Source organism: Metopolophium dirhodum, chromosome 1, assembly GCF_019925205.1.
Source record: "Metopolophium dirhodum isolate CAU chromosome 1, ASM1992520v1, whole genome shotgun sequence".
Taxonomy (NCBI): domain Eukaryota; kingdom Metazoa; phylum Arthropoda; class Insecta; order Hemiptera; family Aphididae; genus Metopolophium; species Metopolophium dirhodum.
Window position 1 is genome coordinate 63,616,633 of NC_083560.1, and position 23,134 is coordinate 63,639,766.

Sequence of the window (23,134 nt, forward strand, 5' to 3'; positions counted from 1 at the left end):
GCTTATAGTTTGAAGTATATACTGCATTTTTAACCAATGTTTGCTTAAAACCGCGTATTTTTTTTATTTTTTTTTTTAATATTGATCAACTATTAAAAATAATGACTGTTTTTTTTTTTTTACTCAAGGCTTTTCGCACCGTATATTCGTGCCGTCGGCGATTTTCAAGCACAAGCTATAATATTGCCCCAGATAAGACGGATTATTGATACGGGTTTGTGAGGTATACCTAAACGATAACATATATTATTATGTTACGCTAGGTCTTTTAACGTGGAATTCCATACCTCATTTTCGTTATAGTTTTCGAGATTTCCGGTCAGGATTTTGAACAGTGGAGAGGTAACACGTTCACCGCGGTCGGGGTTTCCATGGAACGTCATACGAAATCTTCTTTCGACCGTTCGGAAGCGGAAAACAGCCCCGCGGAAATGAGACGGAATCGTTAACTATTTTAAGCCATATTTGGATTACTCGGGCCGATATTTCCACTGGCGATAATTGCGTGCGAAAACGATAATGGAACGAAATCGAATCACCGAGACGACAATAGTCCGAGAGTATGTATATGTGTGTTGTATACACCTACAACCGCGTATACGGTCCGGCAATCAACGTTATCTCGCCCGCGGGCGCTCGTATCCACAGTTTTTGCGGTAAATCAATTTCGACGGTCACGGCCTTAATATATTATAACACACATATATATATATAGTTTAATTATAGACACGATAATATAATGCGGGTGGTGCATAATAATATACAGATTATAGAAAGAAATAAAAACATTTCTGTCTCTCTCGGTGGTCGTCGAAAATCCAAGAGTGCATATATATCACATTATAATACTGCGTGTATACATCATACGTATACGGTATCCGACCCCATACACGCGTGCATACATACATATTATATTCGCGTCTAAATCCCGAGCCGCCGCCCCGCGCGTAATGAAAAAAACATTTCCCCGAGACCAAAAAAAAAAAATCAAGAAGATATATATATATATATATATTATAAACATATATATATAAGTAAAAAATATACAAATAAAAGGTCGGAGGCGACGGTTGTGAACACGCCGAGTTTTAGTGAACGGGGTGTAGAAGTCATGGTCGGGTGCGGGGTGGAGGCTCATGAATTACTCAGGGCGTTACTCGTGGTCCAATGATTTTTTCCACCTCATTTCTCGGCGGTATCAGAGCAGCAGCAGCAGCAGAGGCAGCATTCCCGCGGCGAGGGAATAAAGCGGCCAGTGCTTCCGCCACCGCGATCCTCCACCATAGCTGCCACAGCCGTTGTCGGCCGCGTTTGTGTACATTTATATATATACATCAAAACTCATGACTTAACTGTATATATAATATATATATTATTTATATATATATATATATAGTACACCGAGTGTGTCACCGACGACGACGACGTATTGACTTTTCTAATAATACGCGCCCGCGTGTTATAATACCGTCACGTTGACCTCGACTTATTATATTATATACATGTTGTACCTATCGAGTAGGATCGAGGTTCGTTAATTATTTCCGAGTTTTGACTTTTTACGTAACGAGAAAAAAATAATGATAAAGTATCTGTCTGGACTCGGCGAAACAAACCAACGTGATTATCTCGGTGGTATTTTGAAACGCTAACGGCCTAATCGAAAACCGTGACCCGAAGTGCTATTACCCCCGGGCTGAGGATTTACGCTACATTAATAATAGTAATAATCATATATGTGTGTGTTTGTGTGTTTAGGTGTGTGTGTGTGTGTGTGTGTGTGTGTTGTGTTATGATCCGACGGCTTTTGTTTTAAGAAACGTGTCGTGGATATTACATCCGGATGATCTGCAATGTACGATAATAAACCGTGTTTCGACAATCCTGATAATCCGTTTTGTATATTATGCATCTTATTTATAATTAATATCAGGAACGCCATTAGATCATTATACTGTATTGGGAAAGAGGGTGAATTCATAAATGTAAATAATATTAAACCAATTTATTTTTTGAAATAAAATAATATTTATTTTTACAACATCGAACATCCCACACAAGGACATACAGACACATATACATTTTCTCTAATTCAATTGTTTTCATACGGAATGTAACTATATATATATATATACTCTAAAATCGTCACGAAGTTTGTCGTTTATTTTTTTTTTTTTTTCATAAAACGTATTTGTTTATAATATTGTCTTTATCAAGACGTATGTATACACTATACGAAGTAGTTTTCATTAAAACCAGGATTTTTTTTTAATAAAAAGTGTACACATTTATCTCGTTTTTTCCATTCACCTATTTTGAACGCACAAGAACACAATGGTTGTAAAAATGTTTACATTTTATGTCTTTTTGTTTAGACCCCTCGAGATAATAATACCCTGCCGTTGAGAAAATAACACAATAGTAAACAAAATAACAGAAATGCATAAATAATTTGTTATTTTGTTCTTAATTACCCGTTATTGTTATAGTGGTGGCTATGGACCCGCAGTATAAGATGTGTATTTTTCAACCATACGTATATATAATAATATAATTTAGTTTTCATAAAATACAAAGCCGTTTTCGAATTACAAAAGGGAAACCGTTTAATTTAATTTCGAGAATAATTATCGTGGCGCTTATAATATATACCTATATATTATTATTTATTATTATTGTAACGACGTGCATATTATTATAGTTTTGTAGCAATTTGACTCCGTATTTAGCCATGGCGTATCGTTAGTAGCTATAATCAAGTAGTAGTGGTGGGTTTGCGGTAGTAGATTACCACTCTTAAAGGAAACGTTTTCGTTGTTTTATCTGAAACGGCGTAAGTAACAATCTTTCTGTGCAAACGTACACCGTACACGGTCCGCATTTGTAGTAGTGGATACAGCCAGATGTTCATTTTGATGGGGAAAATAATGGTTATAATCATAATTGTTATTTTTTATTATTATACTATATTAAGGATAAAACGTATTGTGCATGGTATGTCGGTATGCATTAGAAATTGCATACTCACTTTGATAGAAAACAATTTTGTGGTAACTATGTAAATCAAACGCGTGAAAAATGCATAATGTCTATATTCTATTCGATGTATAGTAGTGGTTCTGTGCGATTAATCAAATGAAACATGCCAGGTGTGCATCAATCTGGACTTCTTTTGCAACAGTTCAGATACTTGAATCGTTAAAATGGAAATTTGTCTTGGAAAAAAAGCTACCCTCGTGCATAGTTACACCTTATTATATTACAGCAATATGCCAATGTAATTATGTAAATGTGAAGGAGACTATGAAAAGATCAACATTTTGGGTAATAGAGCTGGTAATGATAGCTAGAAAACGTGTGGTCGAAAATTGCAATATAGCTACAATTTAAATAAATGTATAATGACAAATACTATGAATAGGTCGTCTGCAGGTAATGGGTACGAATTTAATACCTACTTACCCGGACAGCAATTTTTTGATTAATAATATTATTATAACATTGTAATAACGAATAATATTAGTATAACGTTATTATAATACTATTATAATATTATCATTACAAAATGCTGTCTGGGATATTTAATATTATTTCTGTTTCACTATCGATATTTACACATTTATACTCGATACATACATAATATTATATTTTATCTATCATAATGGAGGTGTCGATTTAGATTGTCAAAACGTATCTTCTCATTTTGTCAGATTGAGTATGTTCACGCGGAAACATAGCTTTCCCTCTCTCTTGCTCTCGCGGATCTCTCTCTTTCGCTTCCCTTTTCTCTCTCTCACTCTCTTTCTCCCCCCTTACTTTCAAAATCTTTTCCTCTCTATATAGGTTTCTCAAGAAATCATATATTACTTATTTAAACCGTAGATCACGTCGTTTTACGCATATCGCATTGGTCGTAGGTACAAGGTCGAATTATTATACATCATTATGACTTACCAGCTCTGACTTGAACGGTTCGGGAAACGATGGTGCCCGCGCGACTGTGGGCCACGCACCTGTATGCGACCGAGTGCACGTTTGGTGAATATTGGTGTTCGGCAAACGGTGAAAAAACCAGGGTGCCGTTGTCGTCGACGTGCATCAGGTCTCTGACGCCCCTAACCGTTGAACCATCGAGTACTGTCTGCCAGCGGACAAGGGGCCTGGGCGTTCCTTCAGCAGCACACTCCACTCGGGCCCCAGTGGCGTTCGAAAAGAAAACTGACACCGGTGGCTCGACCACGAAACGTGGCCCGTGCTCTTCACCACCATATCCTAGAGCTGAAATCAGAAAAAAAAAACCATTGCAGACGTTATAATTTTGTAGTAGTACGATGTGTGTGGATCTGTGATTGTTCACGACCGACACTTCAGTTTTAATTGGTTTACGTATTATAACAATATTTATGATATTGTGTTCAGAACGATGACAATTATATAGTAATTATTTGTCTATTGGTTTTCATTCGACCATAGTACGAAAAAAAAGGTTTTTGGACACTGAATCCAATAATAAATGTTAATTTGTAAAAAGTTCAACAATTTAAATACTAATTATTTATATAGTTGCATACCTAATTATAAGTTGTAATAAATAAAAACATTTAATAATTATTAATCAAATATCTAAATATGAAGTTTTGCAATAAAATGTTTGAGTTTTTTTTTCTAAAAATATAATATCACATTTACAATCTGTAGATAGATATATAGTAAAATGCCTAATAACTATAATAAGAAAATTCTCTGAATTCAAATTCTTGTTTTTGAATTTTTCAGCATGCTTTAAACTTTATTATTATAAGCTACTTAGATTTTTATTCATTTAAAAAGTGTTCTGTGTTTAAATCTTTTTTTTCAAATGAAAACCACCCTATATTCGATAAATTCTTTAATGGTCAAATTTGTTAAAATATTTGGACATCTAAATATAAATACTATCAATTTTCTTCTAAGATATTAAACGGTATACAGTATCATGTATACTAAAATTGTTAATAATGGTTCGACATCAAATACAGATACACCAATCATATAATATTGAGTCTAATACTCATTACACTAAGATAACTTGTATTATGATTATGAAAAATGACTTCCTACCTACTTAATATAGTAGTTTTATCAGGGCTTGAAACCGAAAAAAAATGTTTTCCTATTTCGGTTTTGACTATCAGCATTGATTTTTTTCGGTACCGATTTCGGTTTTTAACGGTTTTAACCGGTATTTAAAATTGATAACCAATACCGGTTTCAAGTACTGCATTATTAAGGTCCCCACACACTGCAGTGGTGGCAGTAGTGTCGTTAAATTCTATTTTCTTGGCTTTACCGACGCGGTGAGCGGTGAAATGTGTCCTGCAGCAATTCGCAGCTATCGCCACCGCCACCGCAACAGTGTGTGGGGACCTTTATTATATCATTATAGGTAATGGCTTGAAACCGAAAATATTTTTTCCTGTTTCGATTTCGGTTTTGGTTATCGATGTTTATTTTTTCCGATTTTGATTTCAGTTTCGGATGTCGGTATTTATTTTTTTCGATTTTTTTTTCGGTTTCGGTATCGATCTCGGTTTTTAATGGTTTTAACCGGTATTCAAAATCGATATCCAATATCCGTAGTACATAATTTTTAGTAATTTGGAAACTACTTGTTCAAATTTTTGATATAAATCCCCATGGGTCTCGTTTTACTTCAAATCAAAAATTATATAATTTATAAAAAGTGTGAAGCCTGCTTGGTAAAATACTCTATATGCATACTAAATAATGTATATATTTTTTTATTTTTCATGGTCATTTTATGATCAATAATATCATGACTAACGGATTTTTAGATAGAGAAAGGGGTGGTAGCCATCAATGTTAACATAAAATAAAGGCACCCTGTTGGTATATAATATAACGACTGAATGCATAATTTCTACTCTAAAGTAAGAACGAGTCTTACTTTATTAAATATGGGAAAAGGGTTAATTCTGAATGCAAGATGTGCGGAAAATTCAAATATTCTAAACGAACTAATTATGTATAATTTTGGAATTCATCACAACGTTATCAACATGAAAATCCCGCAGAAATAAAAGCGAAATTCGCTATAGATGTTATTGAACGCAGAACAGAAAATCATCTGAACGAACCATCAACAATTGTTGTAACTATTATACACTGTGTATTGTGCATATAAATTTTTGAGAAGTTAAATAATTGTTACAGTAACGTTAAGCATTAGTTCTCGTATAGAATATAAACGTGCGACAGGAAAGGAAATTAAATTTAAAAAGAATTATTTAAATAGAAAGAGTTGGTAAAAAAATGTCGTTTTGAAGAACAAACATTGTAATAAAAATATTTGTCCACTTTAAAACTCTGAGAGGAGATTGGTCTTACAATATTATTTTTGATGTGTATACTTTTTATATCTGTAATTTCCTTTTAGAATAGTAAATATGTTTCAATCATCAACTTTGAGAGAGATTTCATTAAATACAATATTTTATAATCGATGATGTAGCACCCCAAACCCATCTAACCTAAATAACAAAGTGTTGATTCAATCTGATTTTCTAAATCTATATTGGTATTTTTTCATTCTTCTTCAGGGTTATACGTGACTTAACCGTAAGACTATCAACCCACGTCGGCCTGGTTTGTCATCAAAGAATCCTGAGTGCGGTAAGATATTGGTGTTACTTAGTATCATCTAATCTTACATTACAAATTTATCTAATGTAGATAAGTATCATAATATGTCGTTAAAACGTGGATGCAGAACCGCACGTCCAATAGTAAGTACCTGCACGATAACGTCATAATACTGTTAACTTATTTCAAATGTCATCCAATAGAATATTATTATTTATAAATAAATTATTACTAACTCAAATTACTTGTGTTATAATAACATTTAGTACAATACTTTGTCTTACACCAGTGGATTTATCAGTAAGTTTCATAATACATGAAGTTAAGATAGTAATATCATTGACAACGGTCGACGATCAAATTTTACGCACACTTTTTGAGAACGAAAGCAGCTTATGGTCGACAAACGGACAGTACAGACGGCTTATCGTAAAATATATAGTATTCATACGATCGGAAATTATTTCAGTTTCAGCCTAAGTACACTCAATCGAATGGTTTTATATATTTATACGCGTTGGAGAAACACCTTTATATATAGACGTAGATAATATACATTGTCGAAATTTCTGCACGTTCGGTGTAGGTACAACGTTATTGCAACGGGCAAGTGTTTTTTTTTTTTTTTAAAAAAGTATTATTTTGGGTAACGTCTGAAAACCAGTGAACCTTATAACAGACCCGCCTGATCCACTGAGATCCAATCGATAAGAGAGCAAAAATAATTAAAACTATATTTTATTTTAAAAGATTTCGGTGATATTTTTGCGGCCAAAAAAAAAAATGGATATTATATAATAAATTAATGTAATTATTATACTGACGAGTTATTTTTTTCTCTTTAGACGAGAATTTTTATACTTTTGTGGTTTTGAGAGTAGAATTTGTTTTTATGGGCAACATTATAATTTTATCGTATAATATTGTTATTAAAAGGTAACTGAAACTGACATTTTTCAAATTTCTTGTGACAAGTAACGATTGAAGACATTTATTACATACACCTATAAGTATCAATTTAGTATTATTATTTATTATCGTTTTTAATTTCAATTTTTATTTAGAGGTTACGATCAATTTGTTATCTCTAAGGGGTCCGGCAGAGAAAAAGTTTAGGAAACGCTGCTATAAAAGGATAAAAAATATTGAATTTGGAAACGTTTTAATACTATTTGCATATTTGTATACCCACATATAGCACTGACCGATAACACTGCTGCACATTTATCAGGTAAAATATTTAATCACTTTATGAATTATACTATTTATCGTTTATTTGCCCTAATAAATATAATGCCCGGGGAACACATTCATATGAAAATGCATGTATGTATTGATATAGACTATTTAAAATTTGATGAGAACTGTCCTCGATTATTCTTATTAAAATAACAAAAATTATTGTATTTTGCATATATTTTAACGTTTTTTTCCTGGTTATGCATATTTGTAATTGTATAGGCTGCCATATTCAGTCTACCGATGAATTTACGGAAAAAATATGCGGTATACTAGCAATTTACAAATAATAGCATTTAGTGCACCAGGGTGGGGGAATAATTTAAATAGAAATAAAAAACTCTTCAAGAATAAATAGTATTATTCCATAAGTCTGAGCATTGTTATCGAAAGGTATAAACTATAAGGTCATAAAGATAAAGTGTTAACCAACGAAAATAGATAAGATACATCAAAGATCATAAGCCCGTGTAAAAAGCGGCTGGCTGTATGTAGACCACATCCTATAGCAGATGACAACGGAGGGTAGAACGATTTTGACGGTAGACCGCATACCATTATAATATGATATCCATTTTATAGTGCATATTTCTGTTTCATCTTATTTTTTCACTTTTACAGCTGCATAAATTTATCATTAATCTAATGACCTTATGAAAAAGGCTAACAATTTACTTTTTATCAGATTAAATTAAATTATAATACAGACTATCCGGTCCACAAAATGTGTAACGATAAAATTACCACCGGTCATCAATGGTTGACTAAACAATTTTAAGATAAGACAACTTTTGATCATCCAGCGCAATAAGTTAAAATATGAATGACATTGTTTTTTTCAGTTTTTATTAACACGGATCAAGAATGTTATTATAGTGAAGAACCGAGTAAAAACAACGAAATAGCCTTTTTAATACTTACTTTTTACATAATTTCAAGTAAAATCTTTTCGATTAAATTGTAAGCTCACATTTTGTAGCAATTTGAGTTCTAATTTTTGAAAAGTACTTGTTCTAGTTAAAACAAGTATTAGGTCGTACATTTTTTGTTACAAATTGTATCTAGTTGATAAATTTAGTCAAAAGTAAAAATCTCGTGTATTTTTCAAAATAACCAGGAGAAAAAATAGGGAAAAGGGGAGTTTTTACGCAAAATTAGTTCAATCAAAATTGATTGTTTGTCATAGTTCAAAAGTGAATAACTGTAAAACCTTGAAATGTAACTTTTAACCTAACTAGATATTATGATAATATTAATATGTTATTATTTATAACATTTAAAATGTTTTACCTCTTTTTGTGCTATTAGATATTTCAAATATTTTCAAATGTTTTAGTTTAATATATTGTTATATGCATGACAAAGTAATTATTGTCATTAGTGACCATGTAATATATGCTTTTTCATAAGATATACTTTTAGTGGTTGAAAAATACCAAAAATACAAAGGCATGATTAAAGATTAAATTTTTAGAAAATTAATCAAAATCATGAAAATTGAAAATTATCAAGGATAAATGTAGGTACAGGAGGGCCTGAGTTCCTCGATTTTTTTTTGTTTTATATAGGTATATTGCATTATTTTAATTTTGCATAAATTATAGTGAATAAAGCACGCAAGCATCCCATAAAATACGATTTTATCAATTTAATAATATACTTTAACCTGTGAAAATATGTTATAATAGAATACCCGTCATTATTACTGAAAAGAAGATTTACCTATACTGATATTTATGATACTGGTACGCACAACTCGATTAAATAATAATAATAATGTTGCTATAGACGTTATTAAAATATTCCATGTAGGTATGAAAGCCGTTAAAATATAATTAAAAATATTTCTAATATTCAAAGTATCTCCAAAAATTATATTACCTTCGACAAATTATTACATAGCCATTAATAGGGCATTTTAATATGATTTTAGCAAATATTTATGTATTTATGTCATCCATTTCGAAGTTTTGGTCTATTATTATGTCTGACGTTTGAAATCTTGTTTTAATATTTAAAAACGATATTAAAATGTTCTTTTACTGCATAAACAATTATTTTATTGAAACCATTCGTATTGATGCATTTAACGAGACTACTTGCTATCGCTGTATCAATTTTCTAAGTTAAAAATTTGGTGTACAAATTTAATTTTTTTAATTTTTCTATTTATATGTGTGAGTGAACGTCACCAGTCAAATCAATCGAGTTAATATAAAACCCATCATCGACTAAGGTACGCATTCGCAAATTAATCATCAGGTAGAAATTTAGAATATGCCACACACGTACGGAACAATAATAAGACGAACATTTCACAATAATCTGTGTGGTTTTTTTTTTTATCTGACGCATCCGTTATTTTATCCGTAGATAGATAGTTAGGAGTACGTTAAAGTATTGTATATTACAATAAAATATTATAATATGTGAGGAGGTACTCATATCTAATACCCACTTCAGAAGTCATAATATTATTTAAAATTGACAAGGAACAAAATACCATATTACCATCGTATAAATCACCTGACAAAATTAGCGCGTGGCGTCCGTTCAAGCGTCCGAAGCACGTTTGAGATGTTTAGTGTGCAATATTTTATTGAAAACGTTTTCCGATCAATCGATTTCGCACACGGTCGAGCACACACTATACCCGATGAATTTTCCGGTAAAATGTGTTGTCGAATTCGATCAAACATTAACCATTATTATACGAGGACGCCGGGGCCAGGGTCGTAGATTTTTGTGGAGCTCCAGACAAAACGCTAAAACGTTTTCGCCATAAACCCGCGGTGCACAATGACAGTATCGTCGTAACAATATATATAGTGACTCGAGCGCGTAATTTTAATACACCCGCGGAGTGTTCCCGCAGACCATTTTTTTGTGTTTTTTTTTTTACACGCTCCTTTGTGCTTTATGATAATGATGATGATAATAATATTATTATTACGTTATATAATGCGTATATTATATTATTATTAGGTATATTATAATATTATATTATATTATAGTGTGTTGGTCGTGCGGAAGAAGCTCTTATATACCTATATTTTTTATGTACATTATTATACGGCGGTATACTTTATCGTTATTATTTTTGCGAGTGTATATATACCTATATATTATAATATACTATATACTTGGTATATATTTTGGACGTGAAACGGTACCTTTTGTTTTTTTCTCCCTCGCCGCTGTCGTCGTTTTGTTCGCAGACAATATGCCGTCACCCCGTCATAAATTTAAAACTACTTCTTTAAAACTATGAGCTATTGTCGTAGTTTAAACGTTTTAATTCTGTAATTAATGAGTCTTGTGTCATGTACGTAAACGAGTGTTCGGGAACACACACCCCCCTCCACACACCCATAAACCATCATATCCAAGCACCAAGCTATCGCGGTATAACTGGTAAGCGAGGTAATATATTATGTACCGCATACTATTATTATTATAATATGTTTTTGTACAGTAACGATAATAGTTACAATATTTTATTTCAGTACCTCTTATGATATTAATATAGGGTTTTTCAAAAATGTGTGAATCGGACGATCGTGGTGAAGAACACGGCCGATACGTGGAGTAGGTCGACAGAGACATATTACGCGTTTGAAAACAGTTGGGAATACGTGCGAAATACGCATAATATAATTTAACGCCACAATTTATTTACTTTGGCATAATTAAGCAGGGTCCGCGGGGTGAATTTTCACACCCCGAGATTCTTAGATAGCCGCAAAAATATGACATTGGTACATTTATATTATTATAATTATTGTGTTTTACGGTTTTAAAAAGAACACGGAAATTGGCTAAAAACGTGTTTATATCCGTCTTTTAGGCTTAAGCATAGGTTTAGCATGTAACTTATGATTTTTTTATGTTATGATTTTTTATTTTTATTACGTGATCTATAAGCACGCTATGTCTTAGTTGAATTGTTGTGTTATTACCTACCTATAGTTGAATCACATATTATATTAAGAAAAAGATGCAAATAATTATTACAGATTACTAGGTACATCATTCTCATATGATAATCAGTTATGATTTAAGAATTTTCAAACCGGCAGTATTATAAAATTTAAAAAATGCAAATTGTAATTTTTAAATCACTTGCGTTGGTTAATCACTGAGCAACAAAAAATAACGTATACCTACTTGTCTCGATCACTGTGGCATTTAAACAGTTATAACATAAAGTTAGATTAAGTTGGGTAAAACAAATTATACCTGTTGATTTTACCTGTTCAAATTTAGTAGAACTGCCCTTCAAATAATGTGAGAAATACACAATGCGCAATACATTACAATAAAATCCCAAAAAAATGGTATTTCAAACGCATAAACGATAGTAAACCATGGTCGTAGTGTTACATAGTTTTCATGGAGAGTCAGTCGTTGACGATCGAGTAACGTCTAAAAATTAAAATTAATTTGAGTTCAATAAATATATCATAAAGTATAACCCTTAAGGATTTAGGAATAAACTATCTCTCGATTTTTAAACAAAAACATATTTTTTATATAGGTTTGGCTCAAAAACAACACTCGTTAATACGTTTTACTGATTTTAATCAATTTTTTTCGAATTAATGTATCGTGTGCGGGTTTTACTCACATTCGAGCCGATCTCTATCTATACATTTATATATATAAATATAAATGTACTTTGATTACTTTTCAGCGGTACCTACTTGTATTATATTATTATGCCACAAATGACTACGCTGCGTATATGCAGTCTCCGGCCCGTTTCGCTATAGCCTACAGGTCCCTTTTTCCTGTTATACAACATACACTCACATAGAACCTACACATATATATTATATTTAGGTATATGTATACTTGACTAGTTTCTGAAATCCTAGTCTCTTTACATTTTATCGCATCACTCTTCATTACATCCAACGCAATCCTATTGATTTCTTTTCAAAGCCCGACCCTAACCACCGTCTACATTCGCGATGTACATGCGCGCCCAAGGTTTTCCGTTGTGTCCATCGCGATTCAAACCGGCTCTAAAATAGGTACAACAATTTATTCATTTATATTTTACACCATTTTCGTCTCGTGACTAGACAATTGTCAACTAACCTATTGTTTTAACATTAGATATTATAATTATTTTTGAGCCAAATTGAATAATAAACATTTTTATATAGTCATATTACCTTTATTGTTGATTTTCTCAAAATGTAAGTAGTTGTAGGTACTTTATTTTATGCATGAAATGTGCTCATTGAGTATGGTTTACATTACATCAGGTTATTAAATATAGTTTCAAAAAATAACTCAAACGTTAAGTACCGGCAAAATAATATGATTGCACATTATAGGGGTGGCGATTATAGGTAATTACATTTATATGAATTTAATATATCAGTAGTAGGTACCGTAGTAGAGTATATTCTAACCCAAAGTTTCAAGGTGGACAAAATTACTATCGTAAACTTTCACCTCGTTTTACTCCATCGAAAAATATGTTTTGGTAAATCATACACAATAATATCGATAGTCCATAGACTATATGTATGTACCTATTGTGTTATTCAAATATTATGTTTTTTATTATTTGTATGTAATTATTTTATATTTTCACTGTTTAAATAAAATGATGTGTACCAAACGAATACATTATAATTAAAAATAGAAATAGAACGCTATGTATCGATAAATTTACGAGTAGGTATTATACCTATGTTGATTTTTGATCCATTACTGTGACTGTCTCTACGTTTTTTTTTTTTTTAATAAATTCGAATCATTGTTTTGTTTTTGCTCACTAGAAGTCATCGTTAATAAATATCATTAATACACGCCATTATTTTTAAAATGCTACAATATTATACTTACATGAAAATTAACCTGTACAGGTTATATTTTATGGGCGTCTTTTAGTATTTCATATGCAAATTAATTTTACCTGAACATAGGTAAAACAAAAATGTATTTTTGGCTAAATTAATGACCTAAAATAAATTTTAAAAAAGGTACATATTATGGTTTCTCAATAATTTAAAACTTAATTATTAAGTGTTTCCTGAACGCCTAGCCCATATTAATTTGTATAGTAACGTGTATGAGGCATGAGCTACCAAACGTATGTTTAAAATTGAATTTCAGTGTTTGAACACCTGAATGCATCTATAACATCAGAAACCTTACAACCCAAAAGATAAAAATAAATAAAAAAATATATTTCAGTCTTCATCGTTCAAAGAAGTTTTGATGACGATTATTACGTTAATAATAATTACTTTATGTTTTTGTATTGAACAATTAAGGGATTATTTAAGGAAGACGAAGAGGAAAAACAAATCACCGGTCACGTTGGGCGAGTAATGTGGCGGCAAGGTGAGATCTATGGCGAGGCGACTCGCTTGGGGGATTTCATAAATTTGTTTTAAGTTTCGAGGTATTTAATTTCAAAATAGCATCGCATTATTATTGTTGTGGAAATAATATGACGGTTTGGATTTATTTCGTTTCCTCCGGTATGTTTACGGCAGAATTATTTTTATATTACTTTCAGTAGATAGGTATATTGTTTTTATAATATTTTATTTTCAAACAAACTTTTTTTTTCATACACAATTAATATAAAATTGATTTTAATCAAAAATATAATATTATAATATATCTCACAGAGCAAAATGTTAATACATTTTTTTTTTTTTTAATTAATCCGTGGCAACTTAGGCCATTGGGTGGTTTTTAACTGTGGGGGATGGTACTATAGGTTAAACACGTGTGTTTGTTAGTTTGGCAGATTTTTTAGTGGGCACTCGTAGGTATCTGCCATGCTCGTGTGAGAGATGGCGGCACTTCTCCCCAGACACTGTGACTTGCCTGAAGAAAAATGCCACCCACAGCCGAGGTTTTGAACCGGCGTCGGTGCGCGCCGAAACCAAAGCCTTAGTCCGCTCGGCCACTCCGTCCCCCTTTAATATATTATTGCCTACATACATAAGATATTTGAAACCAATATAATTAGTGCACAACATATTATCTATGTATGTCACAGAAAAAATAAATTACACCATTGTGAAATGTATACTTTGTATACTTATGAATAATTATTGTCCTCAATAATTTAAAAAACTATTCTAAATTCTGAGATGAGCAATAAATGTATTAGTACTACAAAATTGTGAGAGTTTTTTTTTTAAATTTATTTTTTGTATTTTTAAATATGTTTACAATATTGTTATTCAGAATTAAAATGTTATCCAAGTTTTGCGTTTATCGTTATTTAGAGGTAAAACATTGTACAAATTTTGCGTTTATCGTTATTTAAAATAGTGTTAATACCTATTCAATTAAAAAATAATAACTAATGTAATAAATTCTTAGATTGTTTTCATGAAATACATGTTGCCACGAAACCGATAGACCTTTTAAATAAATAGATTTTAAAATATTTCGATTTGCGTTATTTTTCGTTCAATGATATTCTATAAATTACGTTTTGCGTTATGTTTTATTTAATGATATATAATATATTTTATTAATCATTATGTTTTGTTTTGCGGTATTTAATTATATTTGATGATCGCTCTCCGTTATAATAACGTTTACAAATGTCAATCGTTTTTTGTCAAATATAACGTTATTATAACGTTTGTAAGCCCTGGTTGTATAGAAAGTTATGCAAATACAATATTGCGTACATTAAAATTACTCATAACGCACTTAAAAACCAAATTATCGTAAAATATACAAGCACGGAGATTGTTCTCACCATCAAGTTTCATAATAGGTCGATTCCCTCTAGTTATTAAACTAACGGAGTTAAACTTGATCTGCTGAGCACAATTTGATAAGTTACGCACTTTTAAGACGGAGACAACAAATATTTTTTGTAGCATTCTCTTAATAAAAAATAAAATGGACTTGTTATATTAATAATGTTCATTTTGTAGTTCATTGATACAGATACAGATATTGTGGTATATAGTGAGTAAATCCTTCATTAAAATTCTAAAAAATACATTTTAATATTAATTTAAAAATGATGTATTCGATGAGAATTTTAGGAAAAGCATACTCAATAATCCATCGGGATTTGTCTGGGATTACGATGGCCGATTCATCGAAGTTGCCGGGGTAAATGCATTAACGCAGCTCCTTATAATTAGTGCATTTCGAGTACAAATTATAATTTATTATTATCAGGATTTAAATCGATTAATTATTGCTAATGATGAACAAAAATAATGTTGTTTATAATATAGTGTATCGGCATCTCTGCAGATACCATTATAAAATAAAATAATTGCTTTTAACGGGAACACGACAAAATATGATACTGCTGGCTTGAAAATCACACTGACAATAAATACTAATCGACCGGAAAACAAATTATTATTCGGAACGTTGTAAGAATAATAAATATTAGTCTGTAGTTACACAATACTGCGTACCTATTGTACACACGATATACAACACTGCGAGGACATTGTTAGTGAATCTAATATTAGAACATTATATTATTTTATTGATATACCTAACTATTCGTCTGAGAAAGGAGAACGATTGACATTTGCAGTGGAAACAATTTGATACAGCGTGGGTAAATGAGGGGTTGTGTCGATAAGTCGTTCGAGCGGATGAGTCTTGGAATACACACCTGCAAGCGAACTTATCCGTGTGCGAAGGGTGTGAAAATCATGGAGGTAGGTACATGGCCAGACGTGACTTTAATTAAATGCCTCGTGTGAAAGATTTGTTGTGCATGCGTCATTACAACCAATCTGTTTTTCACCTCTGTGTGTGTGTGTATGTGACGATTACTAAATAATTATTGTAATATTTAAAAACATAGGCTTGGTGAGAAAATATGATATTTTTTACGTTCGATAATTTGAGTACTTTTCATTAGTTTATACAAATAGAAATAAGGTATTATTCTTAATTTGTGATGATATTATGTGTCTATAATACTCGATTATACATCGTACTTTTTGTGTGAAATATATACCTAAGTAGCTATTAATATATCATAGGATATATTTTATGATAAGACATTATGTAGTTTGGATCGTGAAGTAGAGACTATAATAGCAGCAAACTCATACATGTTAATAATATTATTTTAAATCGATTAACTATAATAGTTGTATTAACCTACCACAATATAGTATAATCATTTCACCATTAATACACTTTTAATACACTCCACTGTATTATTTTTTTACTATTTCAGACATTAATGCAATTTATGTATTCATTACTATATCGTGCTCGATTTTGTAACTCTGAACGCAGCTCAAAAGTTTCAGGAACCTTTAAAATTAGACAATTTTATTTGTATCAGTTCAACAGCCAGGATCGCGTGACTGGTTCGTGTAGTGGGAATTATCCAAGGAACTAGGTACTCCTTATTTGAATAAGATTAAATATACGTGTCGGCAGCCACTTGCTTTGAAAGAACGGGGGAGGTGTGCTGCAAATGTATTAATATTACGCTTCAGTGCCTAGTTAAATTAATCATACAATAGTATGTAACAACAACACGACACAGAAATATTTTGAAGACAGCTTGTTGCACATACTATTCTTAGTACATATATCTCTATTATATGCATATTCACAAAAATAAAATGTATATATAAATATAATATTATTACGCACATTATGATTTTCGGCTGTAAAAAGGATGGGTTTTAAATTTGTCTTCATTATTTTAGAATATTTTGTGTTATTATTAACAATAATTATATAAAATGTATTATAGCCCTTGAGGCAAATACTTTTGTTTTTTTTTTTGTTTATAGTAAGTAGAAAAGTATCAGACTGTAAAATTTAAATTCTAAGAAATTAATAAATGCATTTTGCTAATGCATTAGTGACGTTAACGTAGGAAGGAGGATGGTTACTGGAGTAGCGTAGTTTTTTAAATATAATTTATAGAAGACATTTACCAACATCACAACAAATGATTAATATAATCAAAATAACTTATACTGTAAAAATAATTATATTTACGCAGTATTATGTAATTATATAAGCGTATACGTTTCATAATATTATATTTCTTGCAAGTACTTATTGTTTGTTATTTTATAAAAATGAATTCTTTAAAAAGTGTTTAATATACGACAGCATAATGAGTTGTTCCTTTTCGTATAACAATTAATGACTATCCAATTATGAGGTATTTAATATTGTGTTTTTATAATATTGAAAAGTATAATTATATATAAACTATAAAACTAGTATTATGTTTAAGCTTCAGCTAGGTATATTGTTTAATACATTGTCAGAATAATAATCAAATCAATTCAATGGTTGAGATCAGATAATACGAAAGATCAAGAAATTGTGTTTTAAAAAAATACGATAGTTATTCCGTTTAGCTGACAGTGAGATTTTTAAAATCGTTTTGTAATGAACGTACTATATGAGTACCCAATGATATCCACCTATATTAAATTGGTAAATTGATTTTATAATTTGAATTAAATTGTGTTCAAGTATTGTGATTATATTTTAATATTTTAAATAGAAAGTAGAAATATAGAAAACTGTGAGTTGATTCAATATGATAATATTTAGAACCTACTCAGGTATATGTTGTACAATTGTAATATAGGTATCCTATGCGTAACGGCATTTCAGTAATAATCAATCAACGTGTAAGTATAATATTGTTTGCACTATCATTAGGTATATAATTCACGTATAATCCATTTAAATTCAGACGTTTCAGTACCAAGTAGAAGTAGTTTAAAATACGTGGTGAATGGATACAATAGAGATACATTATTAATGCATCAAATATTCCACTCGACACGTCGCGGCGAAAACTGAAATGTCTCGAGTCCTACAATAATAATGTCACCACATAAAAACTTCAAATAATAATAACAATATCTCGGAAATAAAAATATACGACAACTTATTTTTTTATTTCATGGACAAAATAATATGTTTGCGCGAGCCGTTTACCGTCGTTATATTATTTTGTCTCGATGAAAATGAATTATTATTATTATTATTATGCGTCGTGCTGGAAGTATGCCGATGACGGCGAAAAGCGAAGGAGTTATCGGAGAGAGTATATCCCGCCCCATCATCTACCACAGGTTATGTGTGCGCACGCACATATTGCATGTCACGTGATGTGAATAGCATAAGTTGGTTTTCGGACGAGAGTTATGGTTTATGGAGCAACACACGAACTTTGCAAACTGGCAATAGCCGACCAAGAAAAAGCAAAAACTTCCCGGGCATTATTATTCACTCATTAATAGTGTAATATATAGTGCATCCGCCGTGGGACTGTCGGAAAGTTTGTGGATTCTATTATTGTGCACATTACAATACTCGAAGCAGCTATAGCTATAGGTACCTATAATTATTATACGATATCGGTCGGTGGAGGCTTAATTTCTTTTCAGCACACCACCTCATCGTCGTACTTTGGACGTTCTTCAATCGTTCGTCAAAGTAATAGCCGTCCCGACCACTCCTCTGGAACTAATAATTTACCTGCGTTTTTCCCGTTGCTCGTTTCGCGCTTTTCTTTACGACTCTTTGCGCGCACTGCAGCCGGCCTTAAATCGTTATTCCCGTATTTTCAAATTTCCACCGACAGTCGCTGTAGGTTCTGCCGGTGTGTTTTCGTGCCTTATTATTACTACAACAGGGAAACCGACATGGCTTTAAAGACATTGAATCAGCCCGAGATACGAGTTTTGTTTCAAATAGCTTTACGTTAATGACGTTTATGCACAGGTATAATAATATAACCTATATAATATATATACAGTAATAACGTATACGTCAAATGGCTCTTTCCGCCGCGGTACCCCAAGCCCCCGCGATTCATTGGTGAAAACTAATTTTCTTTTATTATGTACTGTATTATTTACTATTAAAGTTTTAATAAATTGACTTGACAAAGAACGTACAAAATTATTAGATGAATAAGCCGATTTAAAATCTAAAAGCAAAGTTTCTCGTTAAGCTTAAGGGCTAAAAGTTTTTTTTTGGGGGGGGAGTTGAATTCACTTATCGGTTTTCACGTTTTCTGTCGAAGAGGTTTTTGTTAATTAAAAGTCAATCTCATCCCTTCAATGCGCACTGAAGTTTTAAATCCTGTTTCGTCCAACAACAATCTTGGTTCTTTTACTAACACTTATCTATAGATAAATCCAAGAGTCTATTAAAAATGTATTTTCTCTATGATATTTTCAACCCTTTAACTTTTAAGATCCTATATTCCTATATTTATGATAAATGATACAGTCGAGTATAGACTGTATACTTAATGCTATTGTACGTTTTTCGAGAACTTGAGAGCAATTAATTTCGGTTAGTATAGTTTGTTTTCTTAATTCCTGTAATAATTAATTCACAGATTGATACGAATATAATGTTATCAAGGACCTAGGTACATTTAAATTGCTTGATTAATTATAACATATAATTGCACATGTAATTGCTACATAATTATGTACCCATTAGGTTAAGCTTGTATTAAAATGTTTATCACTATTTACCAGAATCACACTTCTTGTCTTTAAAAAAAAAAAACAATGTTAGTTTATGCGTAGATAAATATAAACGACATAGTACTACAAATACACGAACGTGTAAGCATTCAAAGAATGATGGCGTTTATCATAATATCTCCATTTCTCTTGGTTACGATTTAAGGATCGAAAGGGTGTCAAAAATATCGTAACAAAACCCGGCCAGTTATTGTAAAACTATTATACAACTGATGAAATTACTCTCCCGTCAGGAATAGTATGTATAAATGTAAATAAGTGGTGCTTAAGTATATACAGATAAAGTTTTTTTCTTATGAATAAAATATTTATGTTTTTAAGTTTTATCCACCTCCATTTCATTTCAGTGAGTAATGAACTGTCTGATTAATCAATTATTCTGAAAACGAAACATTTTTTTTTTTTTTATGATGTAGTTTATAAAAGATGATATAATTATGCATTCGTTTACAAAAAAGTAAATTGAAATTGTATAAGTCAAAGAAGTTTCGACTATCCTTTTTGCGTTAAAAAAAAAATAATAAAAAAAGTTTTTTAATAATTCCAGTACGGTGTAATTAGGCGAACATTTTTTATTTTTCAGTTTTAATCGAATAATGCGCGTACGATTGATGCGTAATAATTAACCAGATAGTCTGCCATTAATCACCGATGAGTAAACTGCTATATTATCCGATTGATGTCATCGACAATAATATTAATTATAGGTATAATAATGGTTTAGGTATAATAATGATGGTGTATATGTAATGTCGATTTTAAAACATCTATGTTAGTTTGTAGTGGCGTGAGATCAAAGCTTACAGTTTAAGAAATCACGTTCGCGAGACGACTGTAATATCGATATACCCATTGTAGTAATATACACGTCATATTATTATTATTATTATTACTTGAGTATTATGTGTACCTTTTAAAACCAATAGATTTTTTTTTTTTGGAAACTTATAGCTACAATTACGCCGTTTTGTTTGACCAAATCGTCCTCGTGTCTCACCGCAATCATTATTATCGTTAAGGGCAGTCGTGTCCGGCGGCGACCACACGAGCTGCGGGACACGTGCGTGCGAGACAAAATAAAACTGAGAAAATTATGCGTCTAGCCGAAGATGACGTGTCGGCGGTCGCAGCACATATTATTATTGTAATAAACAATCGCCCCCCCCCCCTAACGGAATAGTCGATTTGTCGTCCGCATTGCCAACTACTATGTATATGTGAGTACAACACCATATTATAGCGCCTCGAACTCGCGCCAGAAAAAGGGACTTTCAGTCGTCCGAACGGGACACGATATCGTAAAATACACGATATCATAATAATAATATACTCGCATATCATTATACAATATATAATGTATATATATATATATATAATGCTTTTAATATATATTATATATAATGCTTTTAATATATATTATATATATGTCATAACATCATGTACTTATCGTGTCCTAAGATAGCTGCTGCAGTCGTCTCTAATAAACAGAGTTGTCGAGCCAGGGCGTGCTTATATTATTATGTACTTCGTGACATGGTCGTGCAGTATGTATACAATGCATAATAATATTGTATGTGACGTACTATTGTTGTTATTATTATTTTATTTTTCGTCTCGGCCCGGCATCACCCACCGCACGCGGCGGCACTTTTCCCTTTTCTTCGAAGGGTTGGATTTTTTTTTTTCATTTCCCTTCACGCTGGCTGGTACCATCCGTCCGGCTGTAGGTACTTACGCACGCCCGCCGGGCTGTCAACTATTTCTATTTCTCCTTCTCCTCCCCCGACCATAAAAATTATATTACGAGGAGCTGCTCGACGTTTTTACGACTACGATGTCTTATCCGCTATACGCCTCCCGCCGCCAGCCAGGGCACAAACAACGTATTTTACGAACGCGTCTCCGATGGGTGGGTAGTGGGGATGGGGGGATCGAAAACCTAGTAAACCCATTTAACCGCTCCGATCTTCCGCTGGGTATCTTTTAAATGGCGAGAGAGTTGGCGAACGATAAAACAAAAAATGCGCGCACAGCTTCCGAGCACTCTCGTTACGTACGATCGAGACTATTACTGTCGTCCATCGCTCCTCGTAAGACGTTGAAATGTGTAATCGTTTTTTACGACTCCGAAAGTGCCGTCATCACCATTGCGTGGTTTCTTACAATCACGAAGTATCCCTTGACGCGTAAGTATATGTTCTAAGTATCTAATAGATGCGTCGCCGCCGTCGTAGTTGCAGTTGTTGAACGTCGTATACTATCGGCGCAAATGTTTTATGTTTTTTTTTCTCCACCAATCGGAGTCATCAAATTTGTGTTATACTTTCAGCCTCCTCCTCCTCCTCCTGCATAGGCGGAAATCCATTACAATTTTCAGTGCTAACGTTATTAACAAATATGTAAATAAAAAAAAACGTTTTTTTTTAGGGAAGGGGGGCTTAGACCGAATGGGATATCTAGGGGGCTTAGACCCCCAAGCCCACCACGATTTTCGCCTCCTGAAATATATGTTTAATAATATCTTCACATTACAGTTATAAAATATAATACATAATATTAATATGTTTATACAGCAATAATAACTATTTAGTTTTTTAACGGTCGTTATTCTTGGCTACGAACGGCTACGAACGAGAGAAACGCGGTACCGCAACAGTTGTGTAGCAGATGCGCATAATAATTAATAATATTATAACGGTATTCACGAAATGCAAACTACGTAACCC

At 32.0% G+C, this 23,134-nt stretch overlaps 1 protein-coding gene across 3 annotated transcripts in view; it reads right to left on the bottom strand.

The window, feature by feature from the left end:
• The window catches only part of LOC132935546 (cell adhesion molecule Dscam2-like), a 320,534-nt gene that overhangs the window by 212,735 nt on the left and 84,665 nt on the right, over window positions 1-23,134 (bottom strand). For all 3 annotated transcript variants that reach the window (XM_061002141.1, XM_061002142.1, XM_061002140.1), the window contains exon 3: window positions 3,955-4,278. In XM_061002141.1, the coding sequence (XP_060858124.1) occupies window positions 3,955-4,278 (324 nt within the window). The remainder of the gene's footprint in view (window positions 1-3,954; window positions 4,279-23,134) is intronic.